Source organism: Carcharhinus amblyrhynchos, chromosome 30 (genome assembly GCF_965287045.1).
Source record: "Carcharhinus amblyrhynchos chromosome 30, sCarAmb.v2.hapA, whole genome shotgun sequence".
Classification (NCBI taxonomy): domain Eukaryota; kingdom Metazoa; phylum Chordata; class Chondrichthyes; order Carcharhiniformes; family Carcharhinidae; genus Carcharhinus; species Carcharhinus amblyrhynchos.
This window is the reverse complement of record NC_137353.1, coordinates 19,322,327-19,347,787: the sequence shown is the minus strand read 5'-3', so window position 1 is coordinate 19,347,787 and position 25,461 is coordinate 19,322,327. Positions and strand designations below refer to the sequence as shown.

Genomic DNA, 25,461 nt, shown 5'->3' with positions numbered 1-25,461 from the left:
AAAACCCCCTAGTCGCCACACTCCAGTGCCTGTTCAGGTACACTAATGGAGAATTTAACATGGCCAATCTACCTAACCTGCACATCCTTGGACTGTGAGGGGAAATCAGGGCACCCGGAGGAAACCCATGCAGACATGGCGAGCATGTACAAACTCCACACAGATAGTGACCCAAGCTGGGAATCGAACCCGGGTCCCTGGTGCTGTGAAGCAACTGTGCTAACCACTGTGCTACCATACTGGGATGGGAGAGGGGATTTGGAAAGGACTAAGGAAGGTGCCTAAGGAGTTCTGTGGAAGACAATCCTTGTTACTTCTGATTTCAAAGAGACAGCTTAAATTTTAAAAAACATTTTAAAAAAATTCACCTAGTCCTCATTACAAACAAATTGGGATGGTTCAGTGGCACAGTGGTTAGCACTGCTGCCTCACAGCGCCAGGGGCCTCAGTTTAATTCCTGGCTTGGGTCACTGTCTGTGCGGAGTCTATGCATTCTCCCCGTGTCTGCGTGGGTTTCCTCCCACAGTCCAAAGATGGGCAGGTTATGTTGATTGGCCGTGATAAGTTGCCCCTTAGTGTCAGGGGGTTAGTATGGTGAATAAGTAGGGTTATGGGGATAGGGTCTGAGTGGGATTGTGGCCAGTGCAGCCTTGCTGCGACAAATGACTGCCTTCTGCACTGCAGTGATTCTATGATTCAGTGACCTGTTATCCACTGCCCACAAGAAGGTGAAAACTGATATAATCAGAGTTTGCAAAATGAAAATGGGTACTTTAACAGGCTTAAGGCCCCGGATCTACTTGTGTGGAAGAAAAAGGACTGCACAAATGTAGCAGTGAGATTGTCTACGTCGATTGGTCTCACTGCTAAATTGGTCTGCTTTGCACCAATTACACAACCAAGAAATAGGTAGAGCACCAGCCAATTTCTACTGCACTAAGTGCTACCCACACTGACTTTTACAAATTAGATAGTCAGCTTGTGAAGCATAGAACTGGAGCCCAGTCGTTATGCAATTACTGAGACCTAGAAGGCATACTGTGTACCTCCAATCCAAGAACACTCTTTCAGCTTGCTTCTGTACAAACCTTCTGTCATTTTAATCTTTCAAATTGAATGTTGTTCACAAAACAAACATCACTTTTCTCAGGAAATGCAGCAAGGCTGTTTGGGTGGTAACCTGGGGATCTCACTACTTCAAATCCACTCATATATTTTAAATGTCTGACACTCTTTTTTAGTAACACAATAATCAATAAATTAAACAAAAATGGGAGGGGTGAAGGCCCCTGGAAACTAAACAACCACTGTAACTGAAACAAAACATCAGAAAGAAGCTTAACAGATTAAATTAAAATGTCACTCTGGGGGGTGTTAAGGCAGCCCAGCGCCTGTGGTGTCAGAATCCCTACAGTGCAGAAGGAGGCCATTCAGCCCATCAAGGCTGTACCTACCATAATCCCACGCAGGCCCTATTCCCGTAACCCCACATATTTACCCTGCTAATCCCCTTGACACTAAGGAGCAATTTAGCATGGCCAATCAACCTAACCCGCATTTCTTTGGATTGTGGGAGGAAACCAGGGCACCCAGAGAAAACCCTCGCAGACATGGGGAGAACTTGCAAACTCCACACAGTGATCCAAGGCCAGGATTGAACCAGGTCCCCTTGTGCTGTGAGGCAGCAGTGCTAACCACTGCTGTGCCACCTTCTGTCGACTGGTCACAGAAGGTCTAACACCATGTGCTCTCTCTCAGTGAACCTTGCCGTGGTAGAGGGGCAGACAGTCGAGTCAGGCGACCCTCCACAAGGTGCCTGTTCATGGCCACCTTGGCCAGGCCTACAAGGAGGTCCTCCTTCAGGAAAAGTGAATGAGCACGAGTGAATCCCCAGTTAATGCCCACCAGCTGAGTACAATTAAACACCCAATTAATGTACAATTAACAACGACTGCGCACAATCTCACTGACTGGAATATGCCAGGCAACCATGGGGTCAAATATAAGTATTCCCTTTGGCACGACTGACTGACATTATGGTGACCAGTTCTGCTTGACATTAGCTGCTGTACAGCAAAAATAGTAAAGCAATTATCAGCTAAGTGTAGGTTTCTATTCCTTAACAGGATTAAATTCTGTTCCCCCTTTACTGCTTGATGCATTCTAATTACAGTAAAATATATTCACTGGTTGGCACTGCTGCCTCTCAGCATCAGGGACCCAGGTTTGAATCCAGCCTCGGCTCACCGTCTGTGTGGAGTTTGCATGTTCTCGTCGTGTCTGGGGACAAAGCTTTAAATTGAGGGGTGGTAATTATAGGACGGATGTCAGAGGTAGGTTCTTTACTCAGAGGGTAGTAAGGGTGTGGAATGCCCTGCCTGCAGCAGTTGTGGACTCGCCAACTTTAAGGGCATTCAAACGGTCAGTGGATAGGCATATGGATAACATTGGAATAGTTTAGGTTTAGAGGGTCATTAGATTGGTTCCACTGGTCGGCTCAACATCGAGGGCTGAAGGGCCTGTACTGCGCTGTAATGTTCTATCTCTGCGTGGGTTTCCTCCCACAAAGATGGGCACGTTAGGTTGATTGGCCATGTTAAATTGCTCTTTCGTGTTAAGGGGACTAACAGGGTAAATACATAGGATTACAGGAATAGGGCCTGGGTGAAGTTGTGGTTGGTACAGATTCGATGGGCCTCCTTCTGCACTATATGCATTCTATTCTATAAAGGACAATACAGCACAGGAACAGACCTTTTGGCCCATCAAACCTGCATTGACACATGACGCCTTTCTGAACAAAAGATCTTTTGCCTCTGCGCAGTCCCTCTCCCTCTATTCCTCGCCTATTCACGTATCTGTCTCGACGCTTGTTAAAGGTTCTATCTATTGTATCTGCTTCTACCACCTCCTTTGGCAGCGCGTTACAAACACTTATCACCCTCCATGTAAAAAACCTGCCTCTCACATCTCCTTTAAACTTTACCCCTTGTTCCTTAGAAGGAATATTCAAAATCATTGCTGCTGAGAATTGCGATGAACTTCATCATTGTGTTTCATTCTATTAAACTCGTTTTGAATGTTATGTTTGAGTAATAACATGATGGTATAACCAGGGGAAGATTAATTGCTGAGTAGAGAAGTGTGTGAAAGATTAATTTACAAAGATGTTAAAATGGTATAATTGCTGTTAATTCAGCCACCTTCGTACTGTCAGCTCTCTGGAAATCTGAACAACATTTACTGTATGAATAAATTTAAACATTAGCTGAAATGTTCTGGCACTTCCTGCTGGCAGGATCGTGTAACAATGGGCAAAGCTCCACAGACACTGGTGAGTCCAAAGTTCTCATCAGAAAATTCTACCCAATTTTTTTTTATATAAACCCACAGGTGTTGAAGTGAAATAAAACATGTACGCACAATATTTTAACTGTGGCCTAACCAGTGATTGTCAGAACATTGGAGCAACAGGCCATTTAGCCCATTCAACCTGCTCCACCACCCAATGAGATCATGCTATAAGCAACTATGGGCCAAGTGCTGGAAAATGGAATCAGAATTGTTAGATCGTTGTTTTTGACAGTCACAGATGTGATGAACCAAAGGGCCTATTCTGTGCTGTAGGCTTTTATGAGTCTATGGCTGATCATCCATCTCTACAGTGCTTTCCTGCTCTATCCCCATTTCTCTTAATGTCAATAGTATCCAGTCAACTATTGATTTCCATTGTGAATATTCTCAATGACTGTGCAGGAATGAGAGAGGAGGAACAAATGAATGAAAAGATGAGAGACTAATAAGCGAGAATGTGAAAGAAAGGGAAAAAGGAGAGAAGAAATGAAAAAGAGGATAAATGAGAGGTATTGCAAGAAAAGTAGGCAAGAAAGGAAAGGAATGAGAGTGACAAGGGAAAAAAAAGAAATAAGTAGACAGGAATGATTGTGAAAGATTGTGAAAAATTTAAATTTTCTTTTATTCATTTGTGGGACATGGGCGTTGCCCATGGTCAACGTTTATTGCCCATCCCTAGTTGCCCGAGTTGAGAGTCAACCACATTGCTGAGGTTCTGGATTCACATGTAGACCAGACTGGGTAAGGATGGCAGATTTCCTTCTCTAAAGGATATTAGTGAACCAGATGGGTTTTTCCAACAATCATCAATGGTTTCAAGGTCATCAGTACATTCTTAATTCCAGATTTTTTTATTGAATTCAAATTCCACTATCTGCAGTGGTGGGATTCAATCCCAGTCCCAAGAACAAAGAATAGTGCAGTACAGGAACAGGTCCTTTGGCCCTCCAAGCCTGTACCAATCACATTTACCTATCTAAACCAGCTACTTACACCCTCTATTCTCTGACTGTTCATATGCCTATCAAGATGAATCTTAAATGTGGCTAACATAACTGCTTCAACCACTCACTTGGCAGCGCATTCCAGGCCGCCACCACCCTCTGTGTAAAAAGCTTCCCCTGAACATCTCCAATGAACCCTTCCCCCCTTTCCCCCTCATTAGCTGAGTTTCTGGATTAATAGTCTAGCGACAATACCACTAGGCCATCCTGTCCCGTATGGGAGAGTGGGACCAATAACGGATAATAAGTCAGGTGTAGAGGAAGAATGAGAGAGTAAGAGGGAATAAGAGAATGCATTCAGACTCATATTAAAAATCTGGAAACTAAGCTTGTTAAAAGTCACATTGATAGAGGAGATTTCTAAATTAACAATGACAGTGCAAAGATTGATGGGCATATTTGTATAGTATAATCAATTCCTGTGGCTCTTTAACAAAGTCCAACTTCCTCTCCTGGCTTGAGTTTGAAAAGTTGCATGCCTATATGGAGGAACCTGGATTGAGTGTCCCTTTACAACTTCCCCCCCACCTCACATGTTCTCACAGTATGCAGAAAGGCCAACGCTTCTGAGAAGTCAAAGCGAATTGTAACAACACAAAGTGATCTTTCGACCCACCTGTTAGCAGCAGGCCAGCAAAGATTCCTTTCAAAGACTGGAAGCTGAGAACGGTGGCAGCATCCTGTCACAAGCCGGTACATATAGGTCCGTGATAGCGCCCTGAACCGGGCACTGAAGTCATCAGCCACTCGAAAAGCTTTCAAGACACTGCCGAAAAATGTTTAAAGAGAAACAGTCTTTGTCAGGTTCAGGGTATAAGTCATGATTAAGACAGTCAGAAAATCTGCTGATCAGCCCAGCAAAATTCACATTAAAGTGGAAGAGATATGATCAAAGCACATCACTGCAAATGCATCTTGTCAGTAACAGTTTAAGCAAGGTTTCTCTTATAGGCCTGGAAATACTTCTCGGCAAGTGCCAAAATAAGCCCAGTAAACTATTATATCTAATAATTCTGCTCTGTTATAAAACACTGTTTGCTATTCTCTACATAACATAAGATTGTGAGCATATATTTTATCTTAAGCTTATTTATTAGTCACAAGTAAGGCTTACATTAACACTGCAATGAAGTTACTGTGAAATTCCATATACTATAGTTTATGTACAAATATAATTATGTATTGTTAAAAATATTGTCTTCGCTGGGCACACCCTATCCACAAACGTTGCTTCCTGATTTGTAGTCATATGCACTGATTTTACCAGCGTGCCCACCTGAGGGTCACAGAATGGCACTCTCAGCCACGATCCGAGGAGTCTCGGGCAGGCGTGCCGATAAAATTCTAGCCATAGTTTCTATCTCAATATTTAACAGTGAAACTGTGGCTGAGGCTTAGGGCTCTGCCAAAGTGGGGGACCGGGGTGAACAAGGTCCAAAAGTTTGATTTGATTTATTATTGTCATACGTATCAGGATACAATGAAAAATATTGTTTCTTGCGTGCAACACAGACAAAACATACCGTTCATAGCGGAGAAGGAAAAGAGAGGGTGCAGAATATAGTGTTACAGTTATAGCTGAGAAAGATCAACTTAAACAAGATAGATCCATTCAAAAGTCTGATGGCAGCAGGGAAGAAGTTGCTTGGTACATGTTCTCAGATTTTTGTATCTTTTTCCCAATGGAAGAGGGTGGAAGACAGAATGCCCAGAGTACATGGGATCCTTGATTATGCTAGCTGCTTTGCCAAAGCAGCGGGAAGTGTAGATGGCGTCAATAGATGGGAGGTTGGTTTGTGTGATGGATTAGGCTACGTTCACAATCCTTTGTGGATTTTTGCAGTCTTGGACAGAGCAGGAACCATATCAAGCAGTAATACATGCAGAAAGGATGTTTTCTATGGTGCACCTATAAAAATTGGTGAGAGCGTAGCGGATATGCCGAATTTTCTGAGCCTCCTCAACATGCTGGTTTTCCAAACCCATTTCTGGCACCAGCCGTCTCACTGAGGCAGGTTCAGGGGCCAGCAATGAAGCCCAATCCCACAAGGGGACAACCAACTGGGCTCATGAGGAACCTCCAGCTTGCAGAGCCTGTTTGTTGCCATTAATTGGATGGCAAAACTTTCTCCATGCCAATTAAGGTGGCCCTTCTGTGAAAGCTCCAAAGATTGATTGCTTCCCCTAGGGTCAGATTCAGGACTCAGAAACACTCTGGGCACCTGTTTCCAGCCTCTGGAAGGAAACTTTAGCCTTGCATACATAAACATTTCAAATAAAAATGTCCCATGGGAACATATTAACATGGAAGAACATGACATTAAAATGTCAACATTTTGCCAGTCGGTTGATGAAACAACTGAATTTACTCAAAATGTTTATTCTAAGGAAATCATCTGGCAATTTTTTCGTCAGTAATTGAAATTAATATTAAAATTAAACTCCAAACATTTTTTTCCCACAATAGCATGATTACATTTACACACTGAATTATCTTTGACTCCTTTGATGTTTTCAATAAAGTTACTTCACAGCTCTTGGCATTGATCTGGAGAAGACATTTTAACTCACAATAATTGAACAAGTTATCAATCATATCTGTGCAGTTTGCAGATTTACATTAACAGCTAGTTTCAAATAAAGTACCTCCAATCACAATGTTCTTCACATTCCAATCTGTAATTATCTTGCAATTGTGCCTTTGCCTATATTTATGCTGTGTTTGTAAACCTACTTCTCACTCACCTGATGAAGGAGCAGCGCTCCAAAAGCTCATGATTCCAAATAAACCTTTTCGATTTCACCTGGTGTTGAGAGGCTTTTTACTGTGCCCACCTCAGTCCAACACCTGCATCTCCACATCAACGTTTAAAATGGGTAAGGTGAGCGTACATTTACAACATAAACTATCTCAAATGATATATCCCTCAAAAGCACCTTCCAAACCCACGATCACTACCATTGAGAAACATAATGGGAATTAGATTCCCCCCAAGTCACACACCATCCTTACTTGCAAATATATCGCCGTTCCTTCACCTGCCACTGGGTTGAAATTCTGGGATTTCCCGCCTAACAGTACTGTAGGTGTACCTACACCGCATAGACAGCGGCAGTTCAAGAAGGCAGCTCATCACCACCTTCTCCAGGACAATTAGGGATGGGCAATAAAAACTGGGCAATAAAAGTGAGCAATGTCCACACCTCATGAACAAATAAAAAGCAAGTAAATTATGAAAAGGTGAACGAGTTACCGTTGGAAAATCTAGACTGATGTTGATGGAAATTAAATATCATTTTGCATGTTTCCTTACTCCTGAAATTACGGCTTCTCTTCCATTGCTTTGTTTCCCATGCCTTGTGCAGGAATAAGAGGGTTACTGCCCTGTGAAGCCGGGTCAAGGCCATTGTGTCCTGCACCAATCCTGACAGAATCTGCAAGGCTAGTGGAGGAGCACCAAACCTCCATGGAGTAGATGGATGCCCACAACACTCAGAGAGCACCTGTTCAGTGTCTACCTGCCTCAAGCAGCTGGCAAAGTCCAGCACCCCCTAAGCCAGATCCATTCCATTTCACTCAATGCACCCAGCCTCCCTGTTGGATCCTAGCTAAACGGGAGAAGTGGGAACGTCTGGCCCTAGGATCAACCCATGATGTCATCGGCTTTGCAAAATCTGGGCGGAGATTATGGTCCTTGCAGGACTGCACAAAACACCCCGGAAAGAGTCGGGATCTCTACACCTTTGTCAGGAGTTACAACAGGAATCTGCCTTCACAAATCCTGAGCTACAAATGGGATAGAAACAGCAGATGCAGAAGAGCCTCAGTAGGTTGATCAACACTTGGCAAGAAAGAGATAGATTAATATTTTGGACAACAGCCTTCCATCAGATCTATCCGTGCATTTTCCCATGTCTTATGTTTTGTGTCAGATCAGCAGATCCCATTCAATTTTGCTCAGGGTGAGGAGATATGTCCATGTAAGGCAGAAGGTTCACATTGCTGATTTATAATTCCAGGAACTTTGTTGGCATTATATGGCATTCTGGACCATTTAACCAGTAGTCTAAGGACTGAGCTTCATCCCAATCCATTATCATTTGACAGCAGTAAATAATTGGCATCTGCACACTCCTCTTTCTACAGCAGGATGCACCAATCATATGCTGATATGCAGCAGGCATCAGCAACTGAGGTGGACGAAGGATTTAAATGCACTCAGGGAGAGCTCAGATTTGGTATCGTTTCATCATTATTGTAATAAATGGAATCTGGGCTTTGACAGAACACTGAAGGCTGGAATCTGAGGTTAGGCTCACTGGATTATTCCTAAGATCAGTCAGAAATAAGGGCCTGAAGGCACAGGGTGAGCCTCTGGATCTGGGCAATAACAACTTGCATTGACATAGTACTATTAACCCTACAGCCCCTCACAGAAATGACCACAGATGCTCCAGTACTAGTTTCGAAGTAATTTTTGCAAACATTGATTTCAAGCATTTTGCTTTAATTCTGGGATGCATCCCTTGATTTCACAGCTGCTGTTTATTTGAACACTGATTTCTGGAATATTGTGTGCAGTTTTGGTCTCCTTATCTGAGGAAGGATGTTCTTGCTATAAAGTGGGTGCAACAAATGCTTACCAGATTGATTGTTGGAACGGCAGGATTGGCGAGGAGAGGCTGAGTTGGTTAGCATTATATTCGCTGGCGTTCAGAAGAATGAGGGGGGATCTCATAGGAACCTGTAGAATTCTAACAGGAATAGACAGGGTAGATGCAGGAAGGATGTTCCCAATGGTGGGGGAGTACAAAACAAGGTATCATAGGCCAGAATTTTACCGGGTCGCCCGCCACAGGAATCAGAGCGAGCGAGGGTGGAGCATGGGAAGGTCCATTGACCTTGGGAGGGATTTTAAAAAATAATTCCTTACATGTTGTCACTCATATAGTGTATATAGACCAAAGTCTTTGTGTCTGAAGAGGATAATTTAGGTACAATTTATGTGGGAAGCCAAGGTAGAAATGTGCATTATCACTTAAACAGATCTTGAAAGCAGTGGAATAATTCTGCTGTCGACATGATGTAATCTGATGTACCTTAACTGTGCTTCTAATATTCTTTCTCTAATGGGCATATTGTACTGCAGCTGTGGCCAAATCAATGTCTCGGACAGAATCATCAGCATCTCCTTGCTTTTGTATTTAAAATAATTCAGAATTCAATCTATCTTTCATAAAGCTTTTCCTGCCCTGAACCTACTAGTAAAAATGTGTATCTGTACCTTCAGATTGCTGTTCCTCCACTCCATTATAAAAGTTCTGGTTTGGGGTAGATTTTCACACTACTTCTTCCCAAAACATATTATGGTTTACATTGAACTACGATTCCCTGGGCTTGCTATGTATCTTGCCAATCTGAGAAGCATCCATTTTCTCTCCCATACAGTGACCTCCTGCCCTTTATCCCACTGGAGTTCAGTTGAAAAGTGGAGATAAATGGACTGACAGTATATCTGCATTATGGATGTCCGGACAGCCTAACTCCTAAAAGCATTTACTTTGCACTGGGAAGCAAGAGTCTTGAATTCCAGTTCTGTTAGCTTACCATAGCAAGGCGAGCTGTGAGCCATGGTCCATAGGTACAGAACTCAGTTAGTTCTGCCCAGGGCCACAGGTGTCATAGAGACAGGTAGAGGACACAATGGCTTTGGGGCCAATGTTGCAAGGGCAAATTTGAGGAAGAAAAAGTTTGAACAGCAGTTCTACGGTTATTAAAATAATTAAATCGCCATTGAAAGCAGCAATGGTGATGTGAGGGAAAACATTTTTTAATGCAGTGAGTGGTTAGGATCTGGAATGAACTGCCTGAGAACGTAGCGGAGGCCGATTCAGTCAAGGCCTTCCAATGAGAATTGGATCATGAGCTGAGGTAAAAGAAATTGCAGGATTACGGGAAAAGGTGGGATAAAAGAACTAGGTAAGTTGCTCTTCCAGAGAGCCAGTATGGACGCAATGGGCCAAATGGTCTCCCTCTGTGTCAGAACCACTCCAGGATTCTATTCACATCAGACTGAGCTGATCAATGTACAGCACGTCCAGCAGCTTGAACATCTGCAGCAAGACCAAATTGCTTCAGTTTGAAAACGTGGCTTGCTTTTACACGTCCCTCATTTAAAGATTATTACATATATTTAAAAGGAAGTCTCACGGCACAGTGGGTAGCATCTCTGCCTCTGAGCTGGAAGTTCGAAACCAGCCCAGGAGTTAGAATCGTTGAATCCCACAGTGCAAAAGGAGGCCATTCAGCCCACCGAGTTTGCATTGACCACAATCCCACTCAGGCCCATGACCCATGCATTTATCCCTAGCTAGCCCCCCTCACACTAAAGGGCAATTTAACGTGGCCAAACAATTTAACCCGCACATCTTTGGATTGTGGGGGGAAACCGGAGCACCCGGAGGAATCTCATGCACACAAGGGGACAATGTGCAAACTCCACACAGTCAGTCACCCAAGCCAGGAATCGAACCCGATTCCCTGGTGCTATGAGGCAGCAGTGCTAACCACTGCGCCACTGTAATGGACAAAGAAGGCAATTTCACTAACCGGCCAAATAATTTGAATATTAACCAGCAAATCCTTCCAACATGGGCCAAAGGTAGGCGGTAAAAGCCATGTGGTGGAAAGAAATGGAATCTCTATCATTCCCATCTATAGTTCAAAGCTACAACATGTATGTAAAAGTGCATGTTGCCACAGCAACACAGACTCTGCAACACCCCCCCACCACCACATATTTAAATAGCTAGTACATTATTTTCAACATCAATCTTATTTCCAATTTCTCCCTGGTTCTAATGGAATCGTAGAAAGCCTGTTACAATACAGAAAAAATAATCACTTTGTTGGCTAAGTATTGCTCTAAATTTTCTCTAACTAACTATCAAGTTGAAGCTGGGTATCGGCCTGGTGCCAGGTATGTCTCTTACTGAGTCAATGCAAGCCTTAAACTCGCTTGGCTGATCCTCACATCCGAAGGAGGTTGTGTTGAAACAAGAGCCAAGAAAGAGAAGTTAAGCCAAGAAAACAAAATCAAATAAGAATATCAAGATGTATTCGTAACTATGCAACAAAACATGGTTAATTCCTCCTTCAGTAAGAGATCCTGTTAACTGATGATGGTTGAGCATAATTGGGGTCACAATCTGCCATGTTGGAATATACCACTTGGCCAGAGGGTGGCAAATAATTTGGGCTTTGAGCACAGGCCTCACGTGTTGCAGCAAGCTCAGAAATTAAATCAATAAAGGTACCACAGCAATGAACCAAGTTAGGCAATGATTGGGCCACAATGTTTAAAGTATTCTAATTGATAACGTTGGTAAATACACCAGCCAGTGTGGTTTCAAGCCACATGGTCCAGATAGACAGTGCAATAGTGACCATGTAACTATCATTGACTGTCATTAAAAAAGCCGCATTTGGTTCACTAATGCCCATTAGGGAGGGAAAATTGTCATCGTTATCTGATCTGGTCTACACGTGACTCCAGACCCACACAAATGTAGCCTAGCAAGATCAGTTCATGAGCAACTAGGGATGGGCAGCAAATACAAACACATCCCATGAAAGAATTTTTTTAATAAAAGTACCATCAGTCAGAGTGGGAAGAAGTCAATTAGGGTTCCCACACCTGTTAGTTCTCCTGTTGCATTCTTCCAAGAACTGCAGATCATAAATATGGGCCAAAGATAGTATCAAAGTTAGCTGTGCTTCACAACAGTGTCCTGGTTATTGGTACTGAATTAGCAATTCTGAGGATGTGAATTCAAGCCTCTCAGTAACTGAATCACATGCCTGTTAATTTACAAGCTGGGAAACTGACAACGAAAGCTGTCAGCCTAGCTAATGTCCAAGGAAGGAAGTCCGCTGCCCATAACTGCTATAGCCAACAAGTATGGAAGATGATAAATACCCTCTGGACCAGCCCCTAAGGGCAACCAGATGAGGGGAGGTGATGGCCTAGTGGTATTATCGCTAGACTATTAATCCAGAAACTCAGTTAACATTCTGAGGCCCGGGTTCGAATCCCGCCATGGCAGGTGGTGGAATTTGAATTCAATAAAAAGTATCTGGAATTAAGAATCTATTGGTGGCCATAAAACCATTGTCGATTGTCAGAAAAACCCTTATGGTTCACTAATGTCCTTTAGGGAGGGAAATCTGCAATCCTTATCTGGTCTAGCCTACATGTAACTCCAGAGCCAAAGCAATGTGGTTGACTCTTAACTGCCATGGGGAACTAGGGATGAGCAATAAATAGGAACATAAGAACATAAGAAATAGGAGCAGGAGTAGGCCATCTGGCCCTTTGAGCCTGCCTCGCCATTCAATAAGATCATGGCTGATCTGTCGTGGCTCAGTTCCACTTTCCTGCCCTCTCCCCATAACCCTTAATCCCCTCTCTTATCAAAAATCAACCTGCTTCTTAAAAATATTTAGCGAGGCAGCCTCCACCACTTCAACGGGCAGAGAATTCCAGAGATTCACCACCCTTTGAGTGAAGAAGTTCCTCCTCAACTCCGTTCTAAACCGCCCCCCCTTTATCTTGAGGCTGTGCCCCCTAGTCCTACTGTCTTTTTTGAGCGGGAAGAGTCTCTCCACCTCTATCCTATCCATCCCATTCATCATCTTATACGTCTCAATGAGATCTCCCCTCATTCTTCTAAACTCTAACGAGTACAAGCCTAGTTTATTCAGCCTCTCCTCATAGCTCAACCCCCTCAACTCCGGTATCAGCCTAGTAAACCTCCTCTGCACTCCCTCCAAGGCCAAAATATCTTTGCGCAGGTGCGGCGCTCAAAACTGCACACAGTACTCCAGCTATGGCCTCACCAATGCCCTATACAGCTGCAGCAAGACCTCCCTACTTTTATATTCAATCCCCCTCGCTATGAAGGCCAGCATCCCATTCGCCTTCCTGACCACCTGCAAGCTGGGTTTTTGCGACTCGTGCACAAGGACCCCGAGGTCCCTCTGCACCGTCGCCTGCTGCAGTTTTTCGCCACGTAAGTAATAGTCCTTCCTACCATTCTTCCTACCAAAGTGGACCACCTCACACTTGCCAACATTAAATTCCATTTGCCATTTCCTGGCCCATTCGCCCAGCCTATCTAGATCCTTCTGCAGACTCTCCACACCTTCCGCACAATTTGCCGTTCCCCCAATCTTGGTGTCGTCAGCAAATTTTGACACCCTACACTCGGTTCCCTCCTCCAGATCATCTACATAAATGGTAAAAAGCTGAGGCCCCAGCACCGACCCCTGGGGCACTCCACTAGTCACCATCCGCCAATCCGAATAGCACCCGTTGAACCCCACTCTCTGCCTCCTATTTGACAACCAATCCTCTATCCACGCTAACACCCTACCCCCAACTCCATGTCCCCTTACCTTCTGCAATAACCTCTTATGAGGTACTCTGTCAAACGCCTTCTGAAAATCCAGAAAGACCACATCCACCGGCTCTCCTCTATCCACTGCCCTAGACACATCCTCATAGAACTCCAGTAAATTTGTCAGACACGACTTCCCTTTAATATGCTGACCAGCCAGCAACGTCCATGTTGTACAAATGAATTTTTTAAAAAGGGAAACCAGGAATAGGCAATAAATGTGTCCTTGTACGTCCCAAAATGAAAATATTGTCACTAACACATATTAATGGGGTTAAATTAGGATGAATTATTGAATATCATTCAAAAGGGTCAACGTGGTTTAAGAGTGTATTTCCACTAATGTATCGACATGCTAGACATAGTGGTGAGGTATGGGAGGTCAGCAGCAAAGCTGCTGCACCTTATCAGACTGTATTCAGAAAGAGAAAATCAATATGCTAAACTAAGAGCCAATATTCCACAAGGTACAGTTGACCTGACAACACGGAGTTTTTATATATTGGTCTGGTGATGAGAGAAGTGATGATCGGCAGGATACCACAACAGACTTCAGCACTGCACTGGAGATGGAAGAAGCAGTCCTCTACCTCCCAACAACACTCAGGAAAATATTCTTTTAAGAAATATATCTTCTTGGTGGATGTTTCCTCCAGCAATCCAACTGGAAAGGCCAATGTGTAGATCACCCTTCATGGCATGGGCTCTGCCAGAGCAGCTCAGTTATACGGCAGGGGGATTCAAACAAGTGTATGGCCCCCTATATGAGGACAAAAAGGGCTGCAATGTCTGTTTCAGACGCAGGCCCTCGATAACTCCTTTACCTATAGAGCGGATGCTGCACTTCCAGCACATGATGAAAAGGTGTGCCACGTTCACCATATTGGTTGTAGGAGCACCAGTTCCACATCTAAAAAACAGGCACATACTATCGAACTTTTAGGCCATGGTCTCAGTATTCTCTGTAGGTGTTTTGGTAATTGTTCAGCCGCCCCTAAAATGATATTAAAAGGTTTGGCATCATAACTTGCAAGCATCTTTCAACACCTTAGCAAGTCCCATAGTTCCTTCACATCCAATAGGACGGCATGGTGGCACAGTGGTTAGCACTGTTGCCTCACAACACCAGGGACTCGGGTTCAATTCCAGCCTGGGGTCACTATCTATATGGAGTTTGCATGTTCTCCCCGTGTCTGCGTGGGTTTCCTCTGGATATTCCGGTTTCTTCCCACAGTCTAAAGGTGTGTGGATTAGGTTGATTGGCCATGCTAAATTGTCCCATAGTATCAGGAAGGCTAGCAGGATAAATACATAGGATCGGGGGATAAGGCCTGGCTACAACAGTAGCCAGTGCAGACTCGATGGGCTAAGTAGCCTCCTTCTGCACTGCAAGGATTCTAAAATGTGGAAGAACAATATGCACACAGCTAACAGGTCAATAACCAGGCCTGTTCCAATAATGCCCTGGGATCTTTTATATCTGTCTGAGGGAGCAGACAGGAACTTCAGTTTAAGGAAAGGCAGCACTGAAGTATCAGCCTACACTAAGCACTCAGCTCTTTGGAATGAGGCTTGAATCTATGATGTCCTGATTCAGAAGCAAGAGTAGCACTGTTCAGCCAAAGACACTCCAGTTAAGGAGTGTTGCCTCCATTCTAAAACAGTTTGTAACATGTGGGCACTGTTTCAAGTTTAAGAATTTAAGTTTATCTTGCGGTCATATAAAGAAATGCTTCAACAATTTATTATTCCTGCTCTTGGGATCAGAGCAGAATCTGCCCGGGACAATATATTGATTAGGATACATCTGAAATAAAATCTATGCCGGCTCATCATTTACTGTAATAACTTATTAAAGACTTTCCCGGAATGCCTGGAAGAGTGCCAAAGTTTCTTATGCAGTTTGGCAACCATGTACTGTCCTTTTACATAAGAACATAAGAAATAGGAGCAGGAGTAGGCCATCTAGCCCTTCGAGCCTGCCCCGCCATTCAATAAGATCATGGCTGATCTGTCATGGCTCAGTTCCACTTTCCCGCCCTCTCCCCATAACCCTCAATCCCTTCTCTTATCAAAAACCCATCAACCCGCTTCTTAAAAATATTTAGCGAGGCAGCCTCCACCACTTCAACGGGCAGAGAATTCCAGAGATTCACCACCCTTTGAGTGAAGAAGTTCCTCCTCAACTCCGTTCTAAACCGCCTCCCCTTTATCTTGAGGCTGTGCCCCCTAGTCCTACTGTCTTTTTTGAGCGGGAAGAGTCTCTCCACCTCTATCCTATCCATCCCATTCATCATCTTATACGTCTCAATGAGATCTCCCCTCATTCTTCTAAACTCTAACGAGTACAAGCCTAGTTTATTCAGCCTCTCCTCATAGCTCAATCCCCTCAACTCCGGTATCAGCCTAGTAAACCTCCTCTGCACTCCCTCCAGGGCCAAAATATCCTTGCGCAGGTGCGGCGCCCAAAACTGCACACAGTACTCCAGCTGCGGCCTCACCAATGCCCTATACAGCTGCAGCAAGACCTCCCTACTTTTATATTCAATCCCCCTCGCTATGAAGGCCAGCATCCCATTCGCCTTCCTGACCACCTGCTGCACCTGCAAGCTGGGTTTTTGCGACTCATGCACAAGGACCCCGAGGTCCCTCTGCACCGTCGCCTGCTGCAGTTTTTCGCCCCGTAAGTAATAGTCCTTCCTACCATTCTTCCTACCAAAGTGGACCACCTCACACTTGCCAACATTAAATTCCATTTGCCATTTCCTGGCCCATTCGCCCAGCCTATCTAGATCCTTCTGCAGACTCTCCACACCCTCCGCACAATTTGCCGTTCCCCCAATCTTGGTGTCATCAGCAAATTTCGACACCCTGCACTCGGTTCCCTCCTCCAGATCATCTATATAAATGGTAAATAGCTGAGGCCCCAGCACTGACCCCTGGGGCACCCCACTAGTCACCATCCGCCAATCCGAATAGCACCCATTGACCCCCACTCTCTGCCTCCTATTTGACAACCAATCCTCTATCCACGCTAACACCCTACCCCCAACTCCATGTCCCCTGACCTTCTGCAATAACCTCTTACTGCATCTGTTCTTTGTTCGCCAGACTCCACAGAATGAGCCTTGGATTTTGTTCTTTATTCTTCCTTCTGGAAATACCCTGATGTTGTGAAAGGTTTTGCCAAGGCCCAAGTAACTATGTACGCTGCCCGTGGCCCCCTGTCAAAAATGGCTTGTTTTAAGGTGCCACAGGTCTTTAGTCACCATTGGCTGGTCCTCAGAGTAGTGCAGCTCCAACCACATTGAACAAGCTGGACACCATTCAGCACAAAGCAGTCCACTTGACTGACTCCCTATCCACCACATTCATCATTCACTTCCTCCACCACTGACAAACAATGGCATCAGTGTGAACCATCTTCAAGATGCACTGCTGAAACTCACCTAAGCTCCTTCGGCAGAACTTTCCAAACCTGAGATCATTACCAGCTAGAAGGACAAGGGTAGTGGATGCATGGGAAGGCTGGCACAATGGCATAATGGTTAGCACTGCTGCCTCACAGTGCCAGGGATCTTGGTTCCATTCCGGGCTTGGGTCACTGTCTGCGTGGAGTTTGCACACTCTCTCCATGTCTGTGTGGGTTTCGTCTGGGTGCTCCGGATTCCTCCCATAGTCCAAAGATGTGTGGATTAGGTGGATTGGCCACGCTAAATTGCCCACTTAGTGTCAGGGGGACTAGCTAGGATAAATTCATGAGGTTATGGGGATAGGCCTGGGTGGGATTGTAGTCACTGCAGACTTGATGGGCTGAATGACCTCCTTCTGCACTGCAGTATTCCATAATCATCCCCAGAAAGCTTCCTTCCAAACCACTCACCATCCTGACTTGGAAATATACTGCCACCCTTCATTGTCAATGGGTCAAAATTCTAGAACGCCCTCCCTAATACCACTGTGGGTGTGCCCACACCACATAGACTGCAGTGGTTCAAGGCAGCAGCTCACCACCACCACCATCTCAAAGGTACTTAGGGATGGGCAACAGATAGTGGCCCAGACAGCGACGTTCACATCTCATGAAACGAATAAAAAAACAGATAAGTGCATTTTTAACTTTCTCAGTTTTAATGAAAACACCCTTGAAAAATATTTGATGAAGCATCTCAGGTCATTCAGCTTTTGGATTACAATAGATGCTCAACCTCACATCCTCTGCTTAATCCCTCAGGCAGCCACCTATCCTGATGACTCATTTGTTAAGAGTAATAACCAGAATGGAACTGAATCACACTGATTAAGAAAGTCCTGGGGGTTAATGCCTAGCCTACTCTGAATCAATAGCAGCAATCAATCAAACTCAATGCCCTGGATTAGAGAAGGGAAATAAGGCAGGATTCCTGCTCCTAATTTCTATACAGGCATTCTTACCTATGTGGGTGCTTGGCGAGAACAGGAGGGGTGTGGCGAACAGACTACTCTTGGCTCCCAATTATGTTTAACGGGAAGAGAATTGTCTTCCTGTCAGATAGCCTGCCAATTCTCATTTATTAAGGTTCACACACAAGAAAAGCCAATTTGGTTGAGGTATTGGTGAGACGTCTATGACCTTGAAACTATAGCCCAACAAGAGTTAAACAGGGGAGGCTCTGAGCTCCCTTTCACATTTTGCAATTAAATGTTCAAGCTCTCTTGCTGTTTATCATGCATGGAATAACACAGCAAAGGGGGACATTCAGCTCCTTATGCCCCATGCTGGCTCTTTCAAAAAGCCAGCCAATGCGTCTCACTCCCCTGCGTTTGCAACATAGCTCTGTAAATCTTCCTTTGTCGAGTATGTATCAATTCCCTTCTGAATGGCCACCAATCTTAGAGGTACATCTTCCAAGACTGTGACGTTCTTCCTAACGTGCTCCTACAAGGCAAGATGTTGGCACAATGGTTAGCGCTGCTGCCTCAGCTCCAAGGACCCGAGTTCAATTTCAGCCTTGGGTGACTGTCTGTGTGGAGTTTGCACGTTCTCCCCATGTCTGTACAGGTGTCCTCCAAGTGCTCCAGTTTCGTTCCACATTCCAAAGTTGTGTGGATTAGCCATGATAAATGTATGGAATTACAGGGCTAGGCTGTGGGAGAGGGCCTGAGTAAGATATTCTGTCAGACAGTGTAGACTCAATGGGCCAAATAGCCTATTCTACACTGTAGGAATTTTGTTGTATGATACCGGGTCCAGAATTTAATTCAATATGTCAATTGCAACCTAATCAGTAATTTATAAAAATTGAGCATAACTTTCTTGCTACAGGTCTCATCTCATCTGTCTCTCTTTCAACATGACATATATTCTGAAAGAAATCATAGAATGGAATCGTAGAATCCCTACAGGGCCATCAAGCCTGCACCAATAATCCACCCAGGCCCTACATATCCCCGGAACAGCACATATTTACCCTGCTAGTCCCCCTGACACTAAGGGATAATTTAGCATGGCCAATCAGCCTACAGCCTATTCTGTACATTTGTGGACTGTGGGAGGAAACCGGAGCACCCAGAGGAAACTCACGCAGGGAGGACGTGCAAACTCCACACACCTGAGGCTGGAATTGAACCCATGTCCCTGGTGCTGTGAGGCAGCAGTGCTAACCACTGTGCCAATATATTTTAAAAATTGCTGCAAGCATACGCAAATTAATTGTCTCGTTGTTATTCAAATGATTTCTGTAACGCCCAAACAGGCAGACTGCGATACACAGAGATACAAATTCTTAGACCTTAAAAGATGTTGCAATGTTTTTCCTCATATGTATACAAAGAACAGTACAGCACAGGAACAGGCCCACCAAGTCTGTGCTGACATAGATGCTTCTCTAATCTAATATTTTCTTGCTCCTACGTGATCCATGTCTCTCTATTCCCTGTCTATTCATGTATCTATCTAGATGCCTCTTGAATGTTGCTATAGAACTTGTTTCCACCACCCCCTCCGGCAGCACGTTCCAGGCATTCACCATCCTCTGTGTGAAAAACCTGCCCCTTTACATCTCTTTTAAACTTTCCCCCTCTCACTGTCAACCGATGCCCCTGAGTAATTGATCCTTTGAATCTAGGAAAAAGACTCTGACTATCCACTGTCATAATCTTGTAAGCCTCCATCAAGTCCCCCCCTCATCCTCCGATGCTCCAAAGAAAACAACCCAACCCTTCTTCACAGTCCATATTGGCATGGTGGCACAGTGGTTAGCACTGCTGCCTCACAGGGACCCGGGTTCAATTCCTGGCTTGGGTGGAGTTTGCACGTTCTCCCTGTGTCTGCATGGGTTTTCTTCAGGTGCTCTGATTTTCTCCCACAGTCTTAAAGACCTGCTGCTTAGGTACATTTGCCCGAACAGGCACCGGATTGTGGCGACTAGGGGAATTTCACAGTAACTTCATTGCAGTGTAATGTACACCTTACTTGTCATGAATAAATAAACTTTAAAAATATCCTCCAACCAGGCAACATCATGGTAAATACTTTCTGCACCCTGTGCAATATATCAACATCGTTCCGGTACTATGATGACCAGAATTGCACACATACTCCAAATGCGGTCTAACCAAAGTCTTATACAGCTGCAATATGATTTTCCAATTCCTATACACAATGTCCTGACTCATGAAGGCCGCCATGTCCACCTGAGTTGCCATACTCAGGTCTTCTGCACGCGTAGATCCTTCTGTATGCTAATATTTCTAAGGGCTCCACTATTTACTGTATACTTTTCTTCTGCGGGAGAGCTCCTAAATCGCATCACCTCACATTTGTCCACGTTAAGTTCCATCTGCCATCTTTGAGCCCAGGTCTCCAGAGAACAAAAGAAAACAGACCAGCTGAAGGCTGGGTAGATTTCTCAGACATCATCCAGAGAGGAACAGGGGCTGAACAAAGCAATAACCCAGTGATTAGTGTGAACCATTTTATTGTTCTCAGGGTTTTAAACAAAATAACAGCGTGGGTCCTTATCTCAAGTAAATAATGAAGCAATCTTCAGAAGTGCTGATGAAGATTGGGTACTTATAAAGGTTTCAGATTTCAAGCCCTGTCTATTCAATTCCATTCTTTTCAAAAGATGTGATGATCGCTGATTGAATTTTACTGGTTAAAAATTAACATTCCATCAAAGCAGTAATACGTTATTCCAGGGTGAGACTCATTCGCCTCGCTGTGATATTGATCCATCTGAGGAAAAATTGCAATTCTCTTCAAGCCAGTCACAAAATAATTAATTCAATATCTGCAGAGATTTATTTGTTGGTTAAGACACTTGAAGATTCTGTGTCAAAGGGGATAGAAAGATAGCACACCCACAAATTTTGAAACATTTTTGGACAGTGTTCTACTTCCACGGATGAATTTACATGATCTACCATTATCCATCAAAGTTTATTTATTAGTCACAAATAGGCTTATATTCACATAGTAATGAAGTTACTGTGAAAATCCCCTAGTCGCCACACTCCAGCACCTGTTCAGATACACTGAGGGAGAATTTACCATGGCCAATGCACCTAACCAGCACATCTTTGGACTGTGGGAGGAAACTGGAGCACCCGGAGAAAATCCACGCAAACACATGGAGAAAGTGCAAACTCAGCACAGTGACCCAAGTCGGGAATCGAACTCAGGTCCCTGGTGCTGTGAGGCAGCAGTGCTAACCACTGTGCTGCCCCTTTACTGTACAGGCGGCTAATTGTTTGAAATAGGCAGCAGAGTGTGAGTAACAACACAGCAAGGCAACAATGGCGGCGGTGGGGGGGCGGGGGGGCGGGGGGGGGGATGTTCTTGATTTAACAGTATGTTATACAACTGTACCCACATTAATTTCCCTACTCCAGGGGTCTGCTATCTGCAAATCATTAAGGGCTGCTTCCAACCTTGGTTGATCGAACCCATTTTGTTGGTAACTAAACTTTTATTAAACATTTTACTTGTAAGAAAATAACACTCAATTCACAACTTTTCTTGTAAAAACCTTGAATTGTTGTTGAAACATGTTTCTCTTAGAATCATAGAATCCTACAGTGCAGAAGCAGGCCATACAGCTCATCGAGTCTGCACTGACCACAATCCTACCCAGGCCCTACCTCCATAACCCCATGCATTTATCCTAGCTAGTCCCTTGACAGCAAGGGACAATTTAGCATCGCCAATCTATCTAACCCACACATCTTTGAATCATGGGAAGAAACCAGAGCACCCGGAAGAAACTCACACAGACACAAAGAGAATATGCAAGCGCCACACAGTTAACCAAGCTGGGAATCGAACCTGGGTCTCTGGGATTGTGAGACAGCAGTGCTAACCACTGGGCTACTGTGCTGCCCCATTTCTGTTTTGCTTTTCATCATTAATAGTATTCATTAATTTCTTTTTCTTCACCCTATCTGTAACTGCAACACTATATTTGGCACCCTATCCTTTTATTTTTCCCTGACATATTTTGTGATTGGTGCGTTTTGTCTGTAGAGCGCGCAAGAAACAATACTTTTCACTGTCTCCAAATGTGTGACAATAATTTGTAAAATCAAATGATAGCACTGCAATTCTTAAGATACTGCTTTTGTGATTACACAAAATGGCTCTTTATTAAGGTTGCTGACCCTTGTCCTACATTGTGGTCATTTGATTTATTGTCACATGTATTAATATATAGTGAAAAGTCTTGTTTCTTATGCGCTATACAAGTGGAGCATACTGTTCATAGAGAAGGAAAGGAGAGAGTGCAGAATGTAGTGTTACAGTCATAGCTAGGGTGTAGAGAAAGATCAACTTAATACGAGGTAGGTCCATTCAAAAATCTGACAGCAGCAGGGAAGAAGCTGTTCTTGAGTCGGTTGGTGTGTGACCTCAAATTTTTATATGAATGTCCGGCGTGTGTGGAGTCCTTAATTAAGCTGGCTGCTTTTCCGAGGCAACGGGAAGTATAGACAGACTCAATGGATGAGGGGCTGGTTTGCGTGATGGACTGGGCTCTGTTCACGAGCCTTTGTAGTTTGTTGCTGAAAAGATTTCCACACCAAACATGAAGTGAAGGACACACAGAACCCATCAGCGGAGAGGGAAGGCGAACTGAGAACCTGTCCATTTCTCAGCAACAGTCTTTCACGTCTTCGCACTGGTCAACTCACCTGATTGGCTCGGGTTTCAAATGGAAGTTCAGCGCTTCGACAAGGAGCTCGGCTGAAAACGGTGGCTTTCCCTCCTTCCTCTGGATGTCAAGGTGAGCAGAATTGCACAGAGCATGTACCCCACTGTCCGTACGACTGGAGATTGAGACTTTAACCCCATTGATGGGCCGGAGCTTCTGCACTGCGCACTAGTATACAGTGGAAACACAGATCAGTAAATTGCAGCAGTCGCACTACCCCTCAGTCCCATCTTGTCTTTCCAATAGAAATTAAATTGAAAGGCCATGGCCCAATCTGCAGGAGCCCTTCAAGGCTGAAAGAGCAAACAGAAGGCAACGTAAATCAGAAGTAAAGATTAGGTGACAACAAGCGGATTTTAAAAGCCTGACACTTGGGTGAAAAACAGCCTGGGTGTTACTATCAGCAATGATATCAAATAAGCACTTAACCCTCAGATTGGAATTCCTTGCTCTGTTATTTTACTGGAAGGCCTTAAACATGTGAAAGCCTCTGTTAAAAAGCCAGGAGGGTGGCTAGATTAGAAGATCTTAAGGTTTATATACAATTAGACTGTCAATTGTAATTCCTAGCCTGAGGTGAAGGGAGGTAAGGAGATCCACAGGTCAAACAAAGGTGTTGGAGGGAAGGAATGTGTACAGTGGTATTACCTCATCAGAGCCTCTCTGCTGCAGTCTTACCTCAAAAGTGAGATTCTCTGGAACTGTTAACAATATTCTGTACAGGTTTTCCAGGTGACAATATTTACTAAAAGAGGGTCAACTGTAGCCATACTCTCAACAGAGTGTGCAGGAAACTTGAGGAAATCTTAAATCTGGAATATCGTTGCTCAGAATTCTAAACGGGCTACACTTTTTTTTAAATGGCCTCCTTCTCATCACACACTAACTTTATTTCCAATATCCCTCATGACTGTAACGGCAAAGAAGCCAGATAGATAATTTCCATTTGTCATTTTTTTATAAAATGGAGCATTTTTTTTTTAAAAACAGCTGTTTTTATTCGATTGAATGCATGAACCAGTCTCAGAGCTGTGTCAGAGCCAGGGAAAACGGCCGCACTTTGCTAAAAGCAGCAGCATTCTGCACACTTCGCCAGGCTTCTGTATCCACTTTCCACAGGGAATGGAAAATAGTTGGAAGAGGAGAAGCAAATTAAATATTCGTGACTGAAATATGGCTTTGTCTTTTCCTCTCCCACTCTCTGCCTGTAGCCCACATACTGCTGTAATTAGAGGACTTGGAAAGCACTGATGAAAACTGCTCTCCAGCTCCAGAAACCTTTCCATAACCAACCATTTGGTGACAACATTGCAGGAAACCGTGTTCAAGTGGCTCAGTATAACCAGTCGGACTCAACCCAGCTTTTGCAATCCACAGGCACCATGACTGGTTTTTAAATAGACAGAAAACGGGTTTTGAAATTGAGAAATCTGAACATGGCATGGTGGCACAGCGGTTAGCACTGCTGCCTCATAGCGCCAGGGACCCGGGTTCAATTCCAGCCTCGGGTTACTGCCTGTGTGGAGTTCGCACATTCTCTCCATGTCTGTGTGGGTTTCCTCCAGGTGCTCCAGTTTCCTCCAAAGATGTGCAGGTTAGGTTGATTGGCTATGCTAAATTGACCCAAGTGTCAGGGGGACTAGCAGGGTAAATAAGTGCGGTTATGGGAATAGGACCTGGGTGGGATTGTGATTGGTGCAGCTTTGATGGGCCGAATGGTCTCTTTCTGCACTGTAGGGATTCTATGCATGTCACCAAGGGTGGAATTTTATTGGCCACAGGTGGCAGCTATCCGAGCGAATTCCACACATTCACCACCCTCTGGGTGAAGAAATTCCTCCTCACTTCAATCCTAAAAGGTTTATCCCTTATCCTCAAACTATGACCCCTAGTTCTGGACTCCCCCACCATCAGGAATGTCCTAACCCCACCCAACCATGTTAGAATTTTATAAGTTTCTATGAGATCTCCTTTCACTTTTCTAAACTCCGATCAATACAATCCTAACTGACTCAGTCTCTCCTTATATGACAGACTTGTCACCCCAGGAATTAGCCTGGTAAACCATCACTGCATTCCCTCTATAGCAAGGACATGCTTCCTCAGATAAGGAGACCAAAACTGCACACAGTACTCCAGGTGTGGCCTCACCAATGCCCTATACAATTGCAGTAAAACATCCCTATTCCTTAGTCAAATCCTCCTGCTATGAAGGCCAACATACCATTTGCCTTCTTCACTGTCTGCTGTACCTAAGCACTTACTTTCAGTGACTGATGCACAAGGACACAAAGGTCTCGTTGATTATCAGAGGGGCTGCCACAACACCATTGGGAAAGTTTCCCAGTGGTGGGGACAGTTGCCTGCCAAATGGGGGCAGCTGGATGGCCAACCTGAATGATTAATTGCCCAATTAAAGGTGATTTTCCTTGGCCACTGGTATCAGAGAGAGGGCT

At 44.3% G+C, this 25,461-nt stretch overlaps 1 protein-coding gene across 3 annotated transcripts in view; it reads right to left on the bottom strand.

Moving 5' to 3' along the window:
• The window catches only part of LOC145360232 (tRNA pseudouridine synthase-like 1), a 110,522-nt gene that overhangs the window by 67,673 nt on the left and 17,388 nt on the right, over positions 1–25,461 (bottom strand). For all 3 annotated transcript variants that reach the window (XM_080215288.1, XM_080215290.1, XM_080215289.1), the window contains exons 3-4: positions 22,986–23,173; positions 4,975–5,124 (exon numbers count right to left, since the gene is read on the bottom strand). In XM_080215288.1, coding sequence (XP_080071414.1) covers positions 4,975–5,124; positions 22,986–23,173 — 338 coding nt within the window. The remainder of the gene's footprint in view (positions 1–4,974; positions 5,125–22,985; positions 23,174–25,461) is intronic.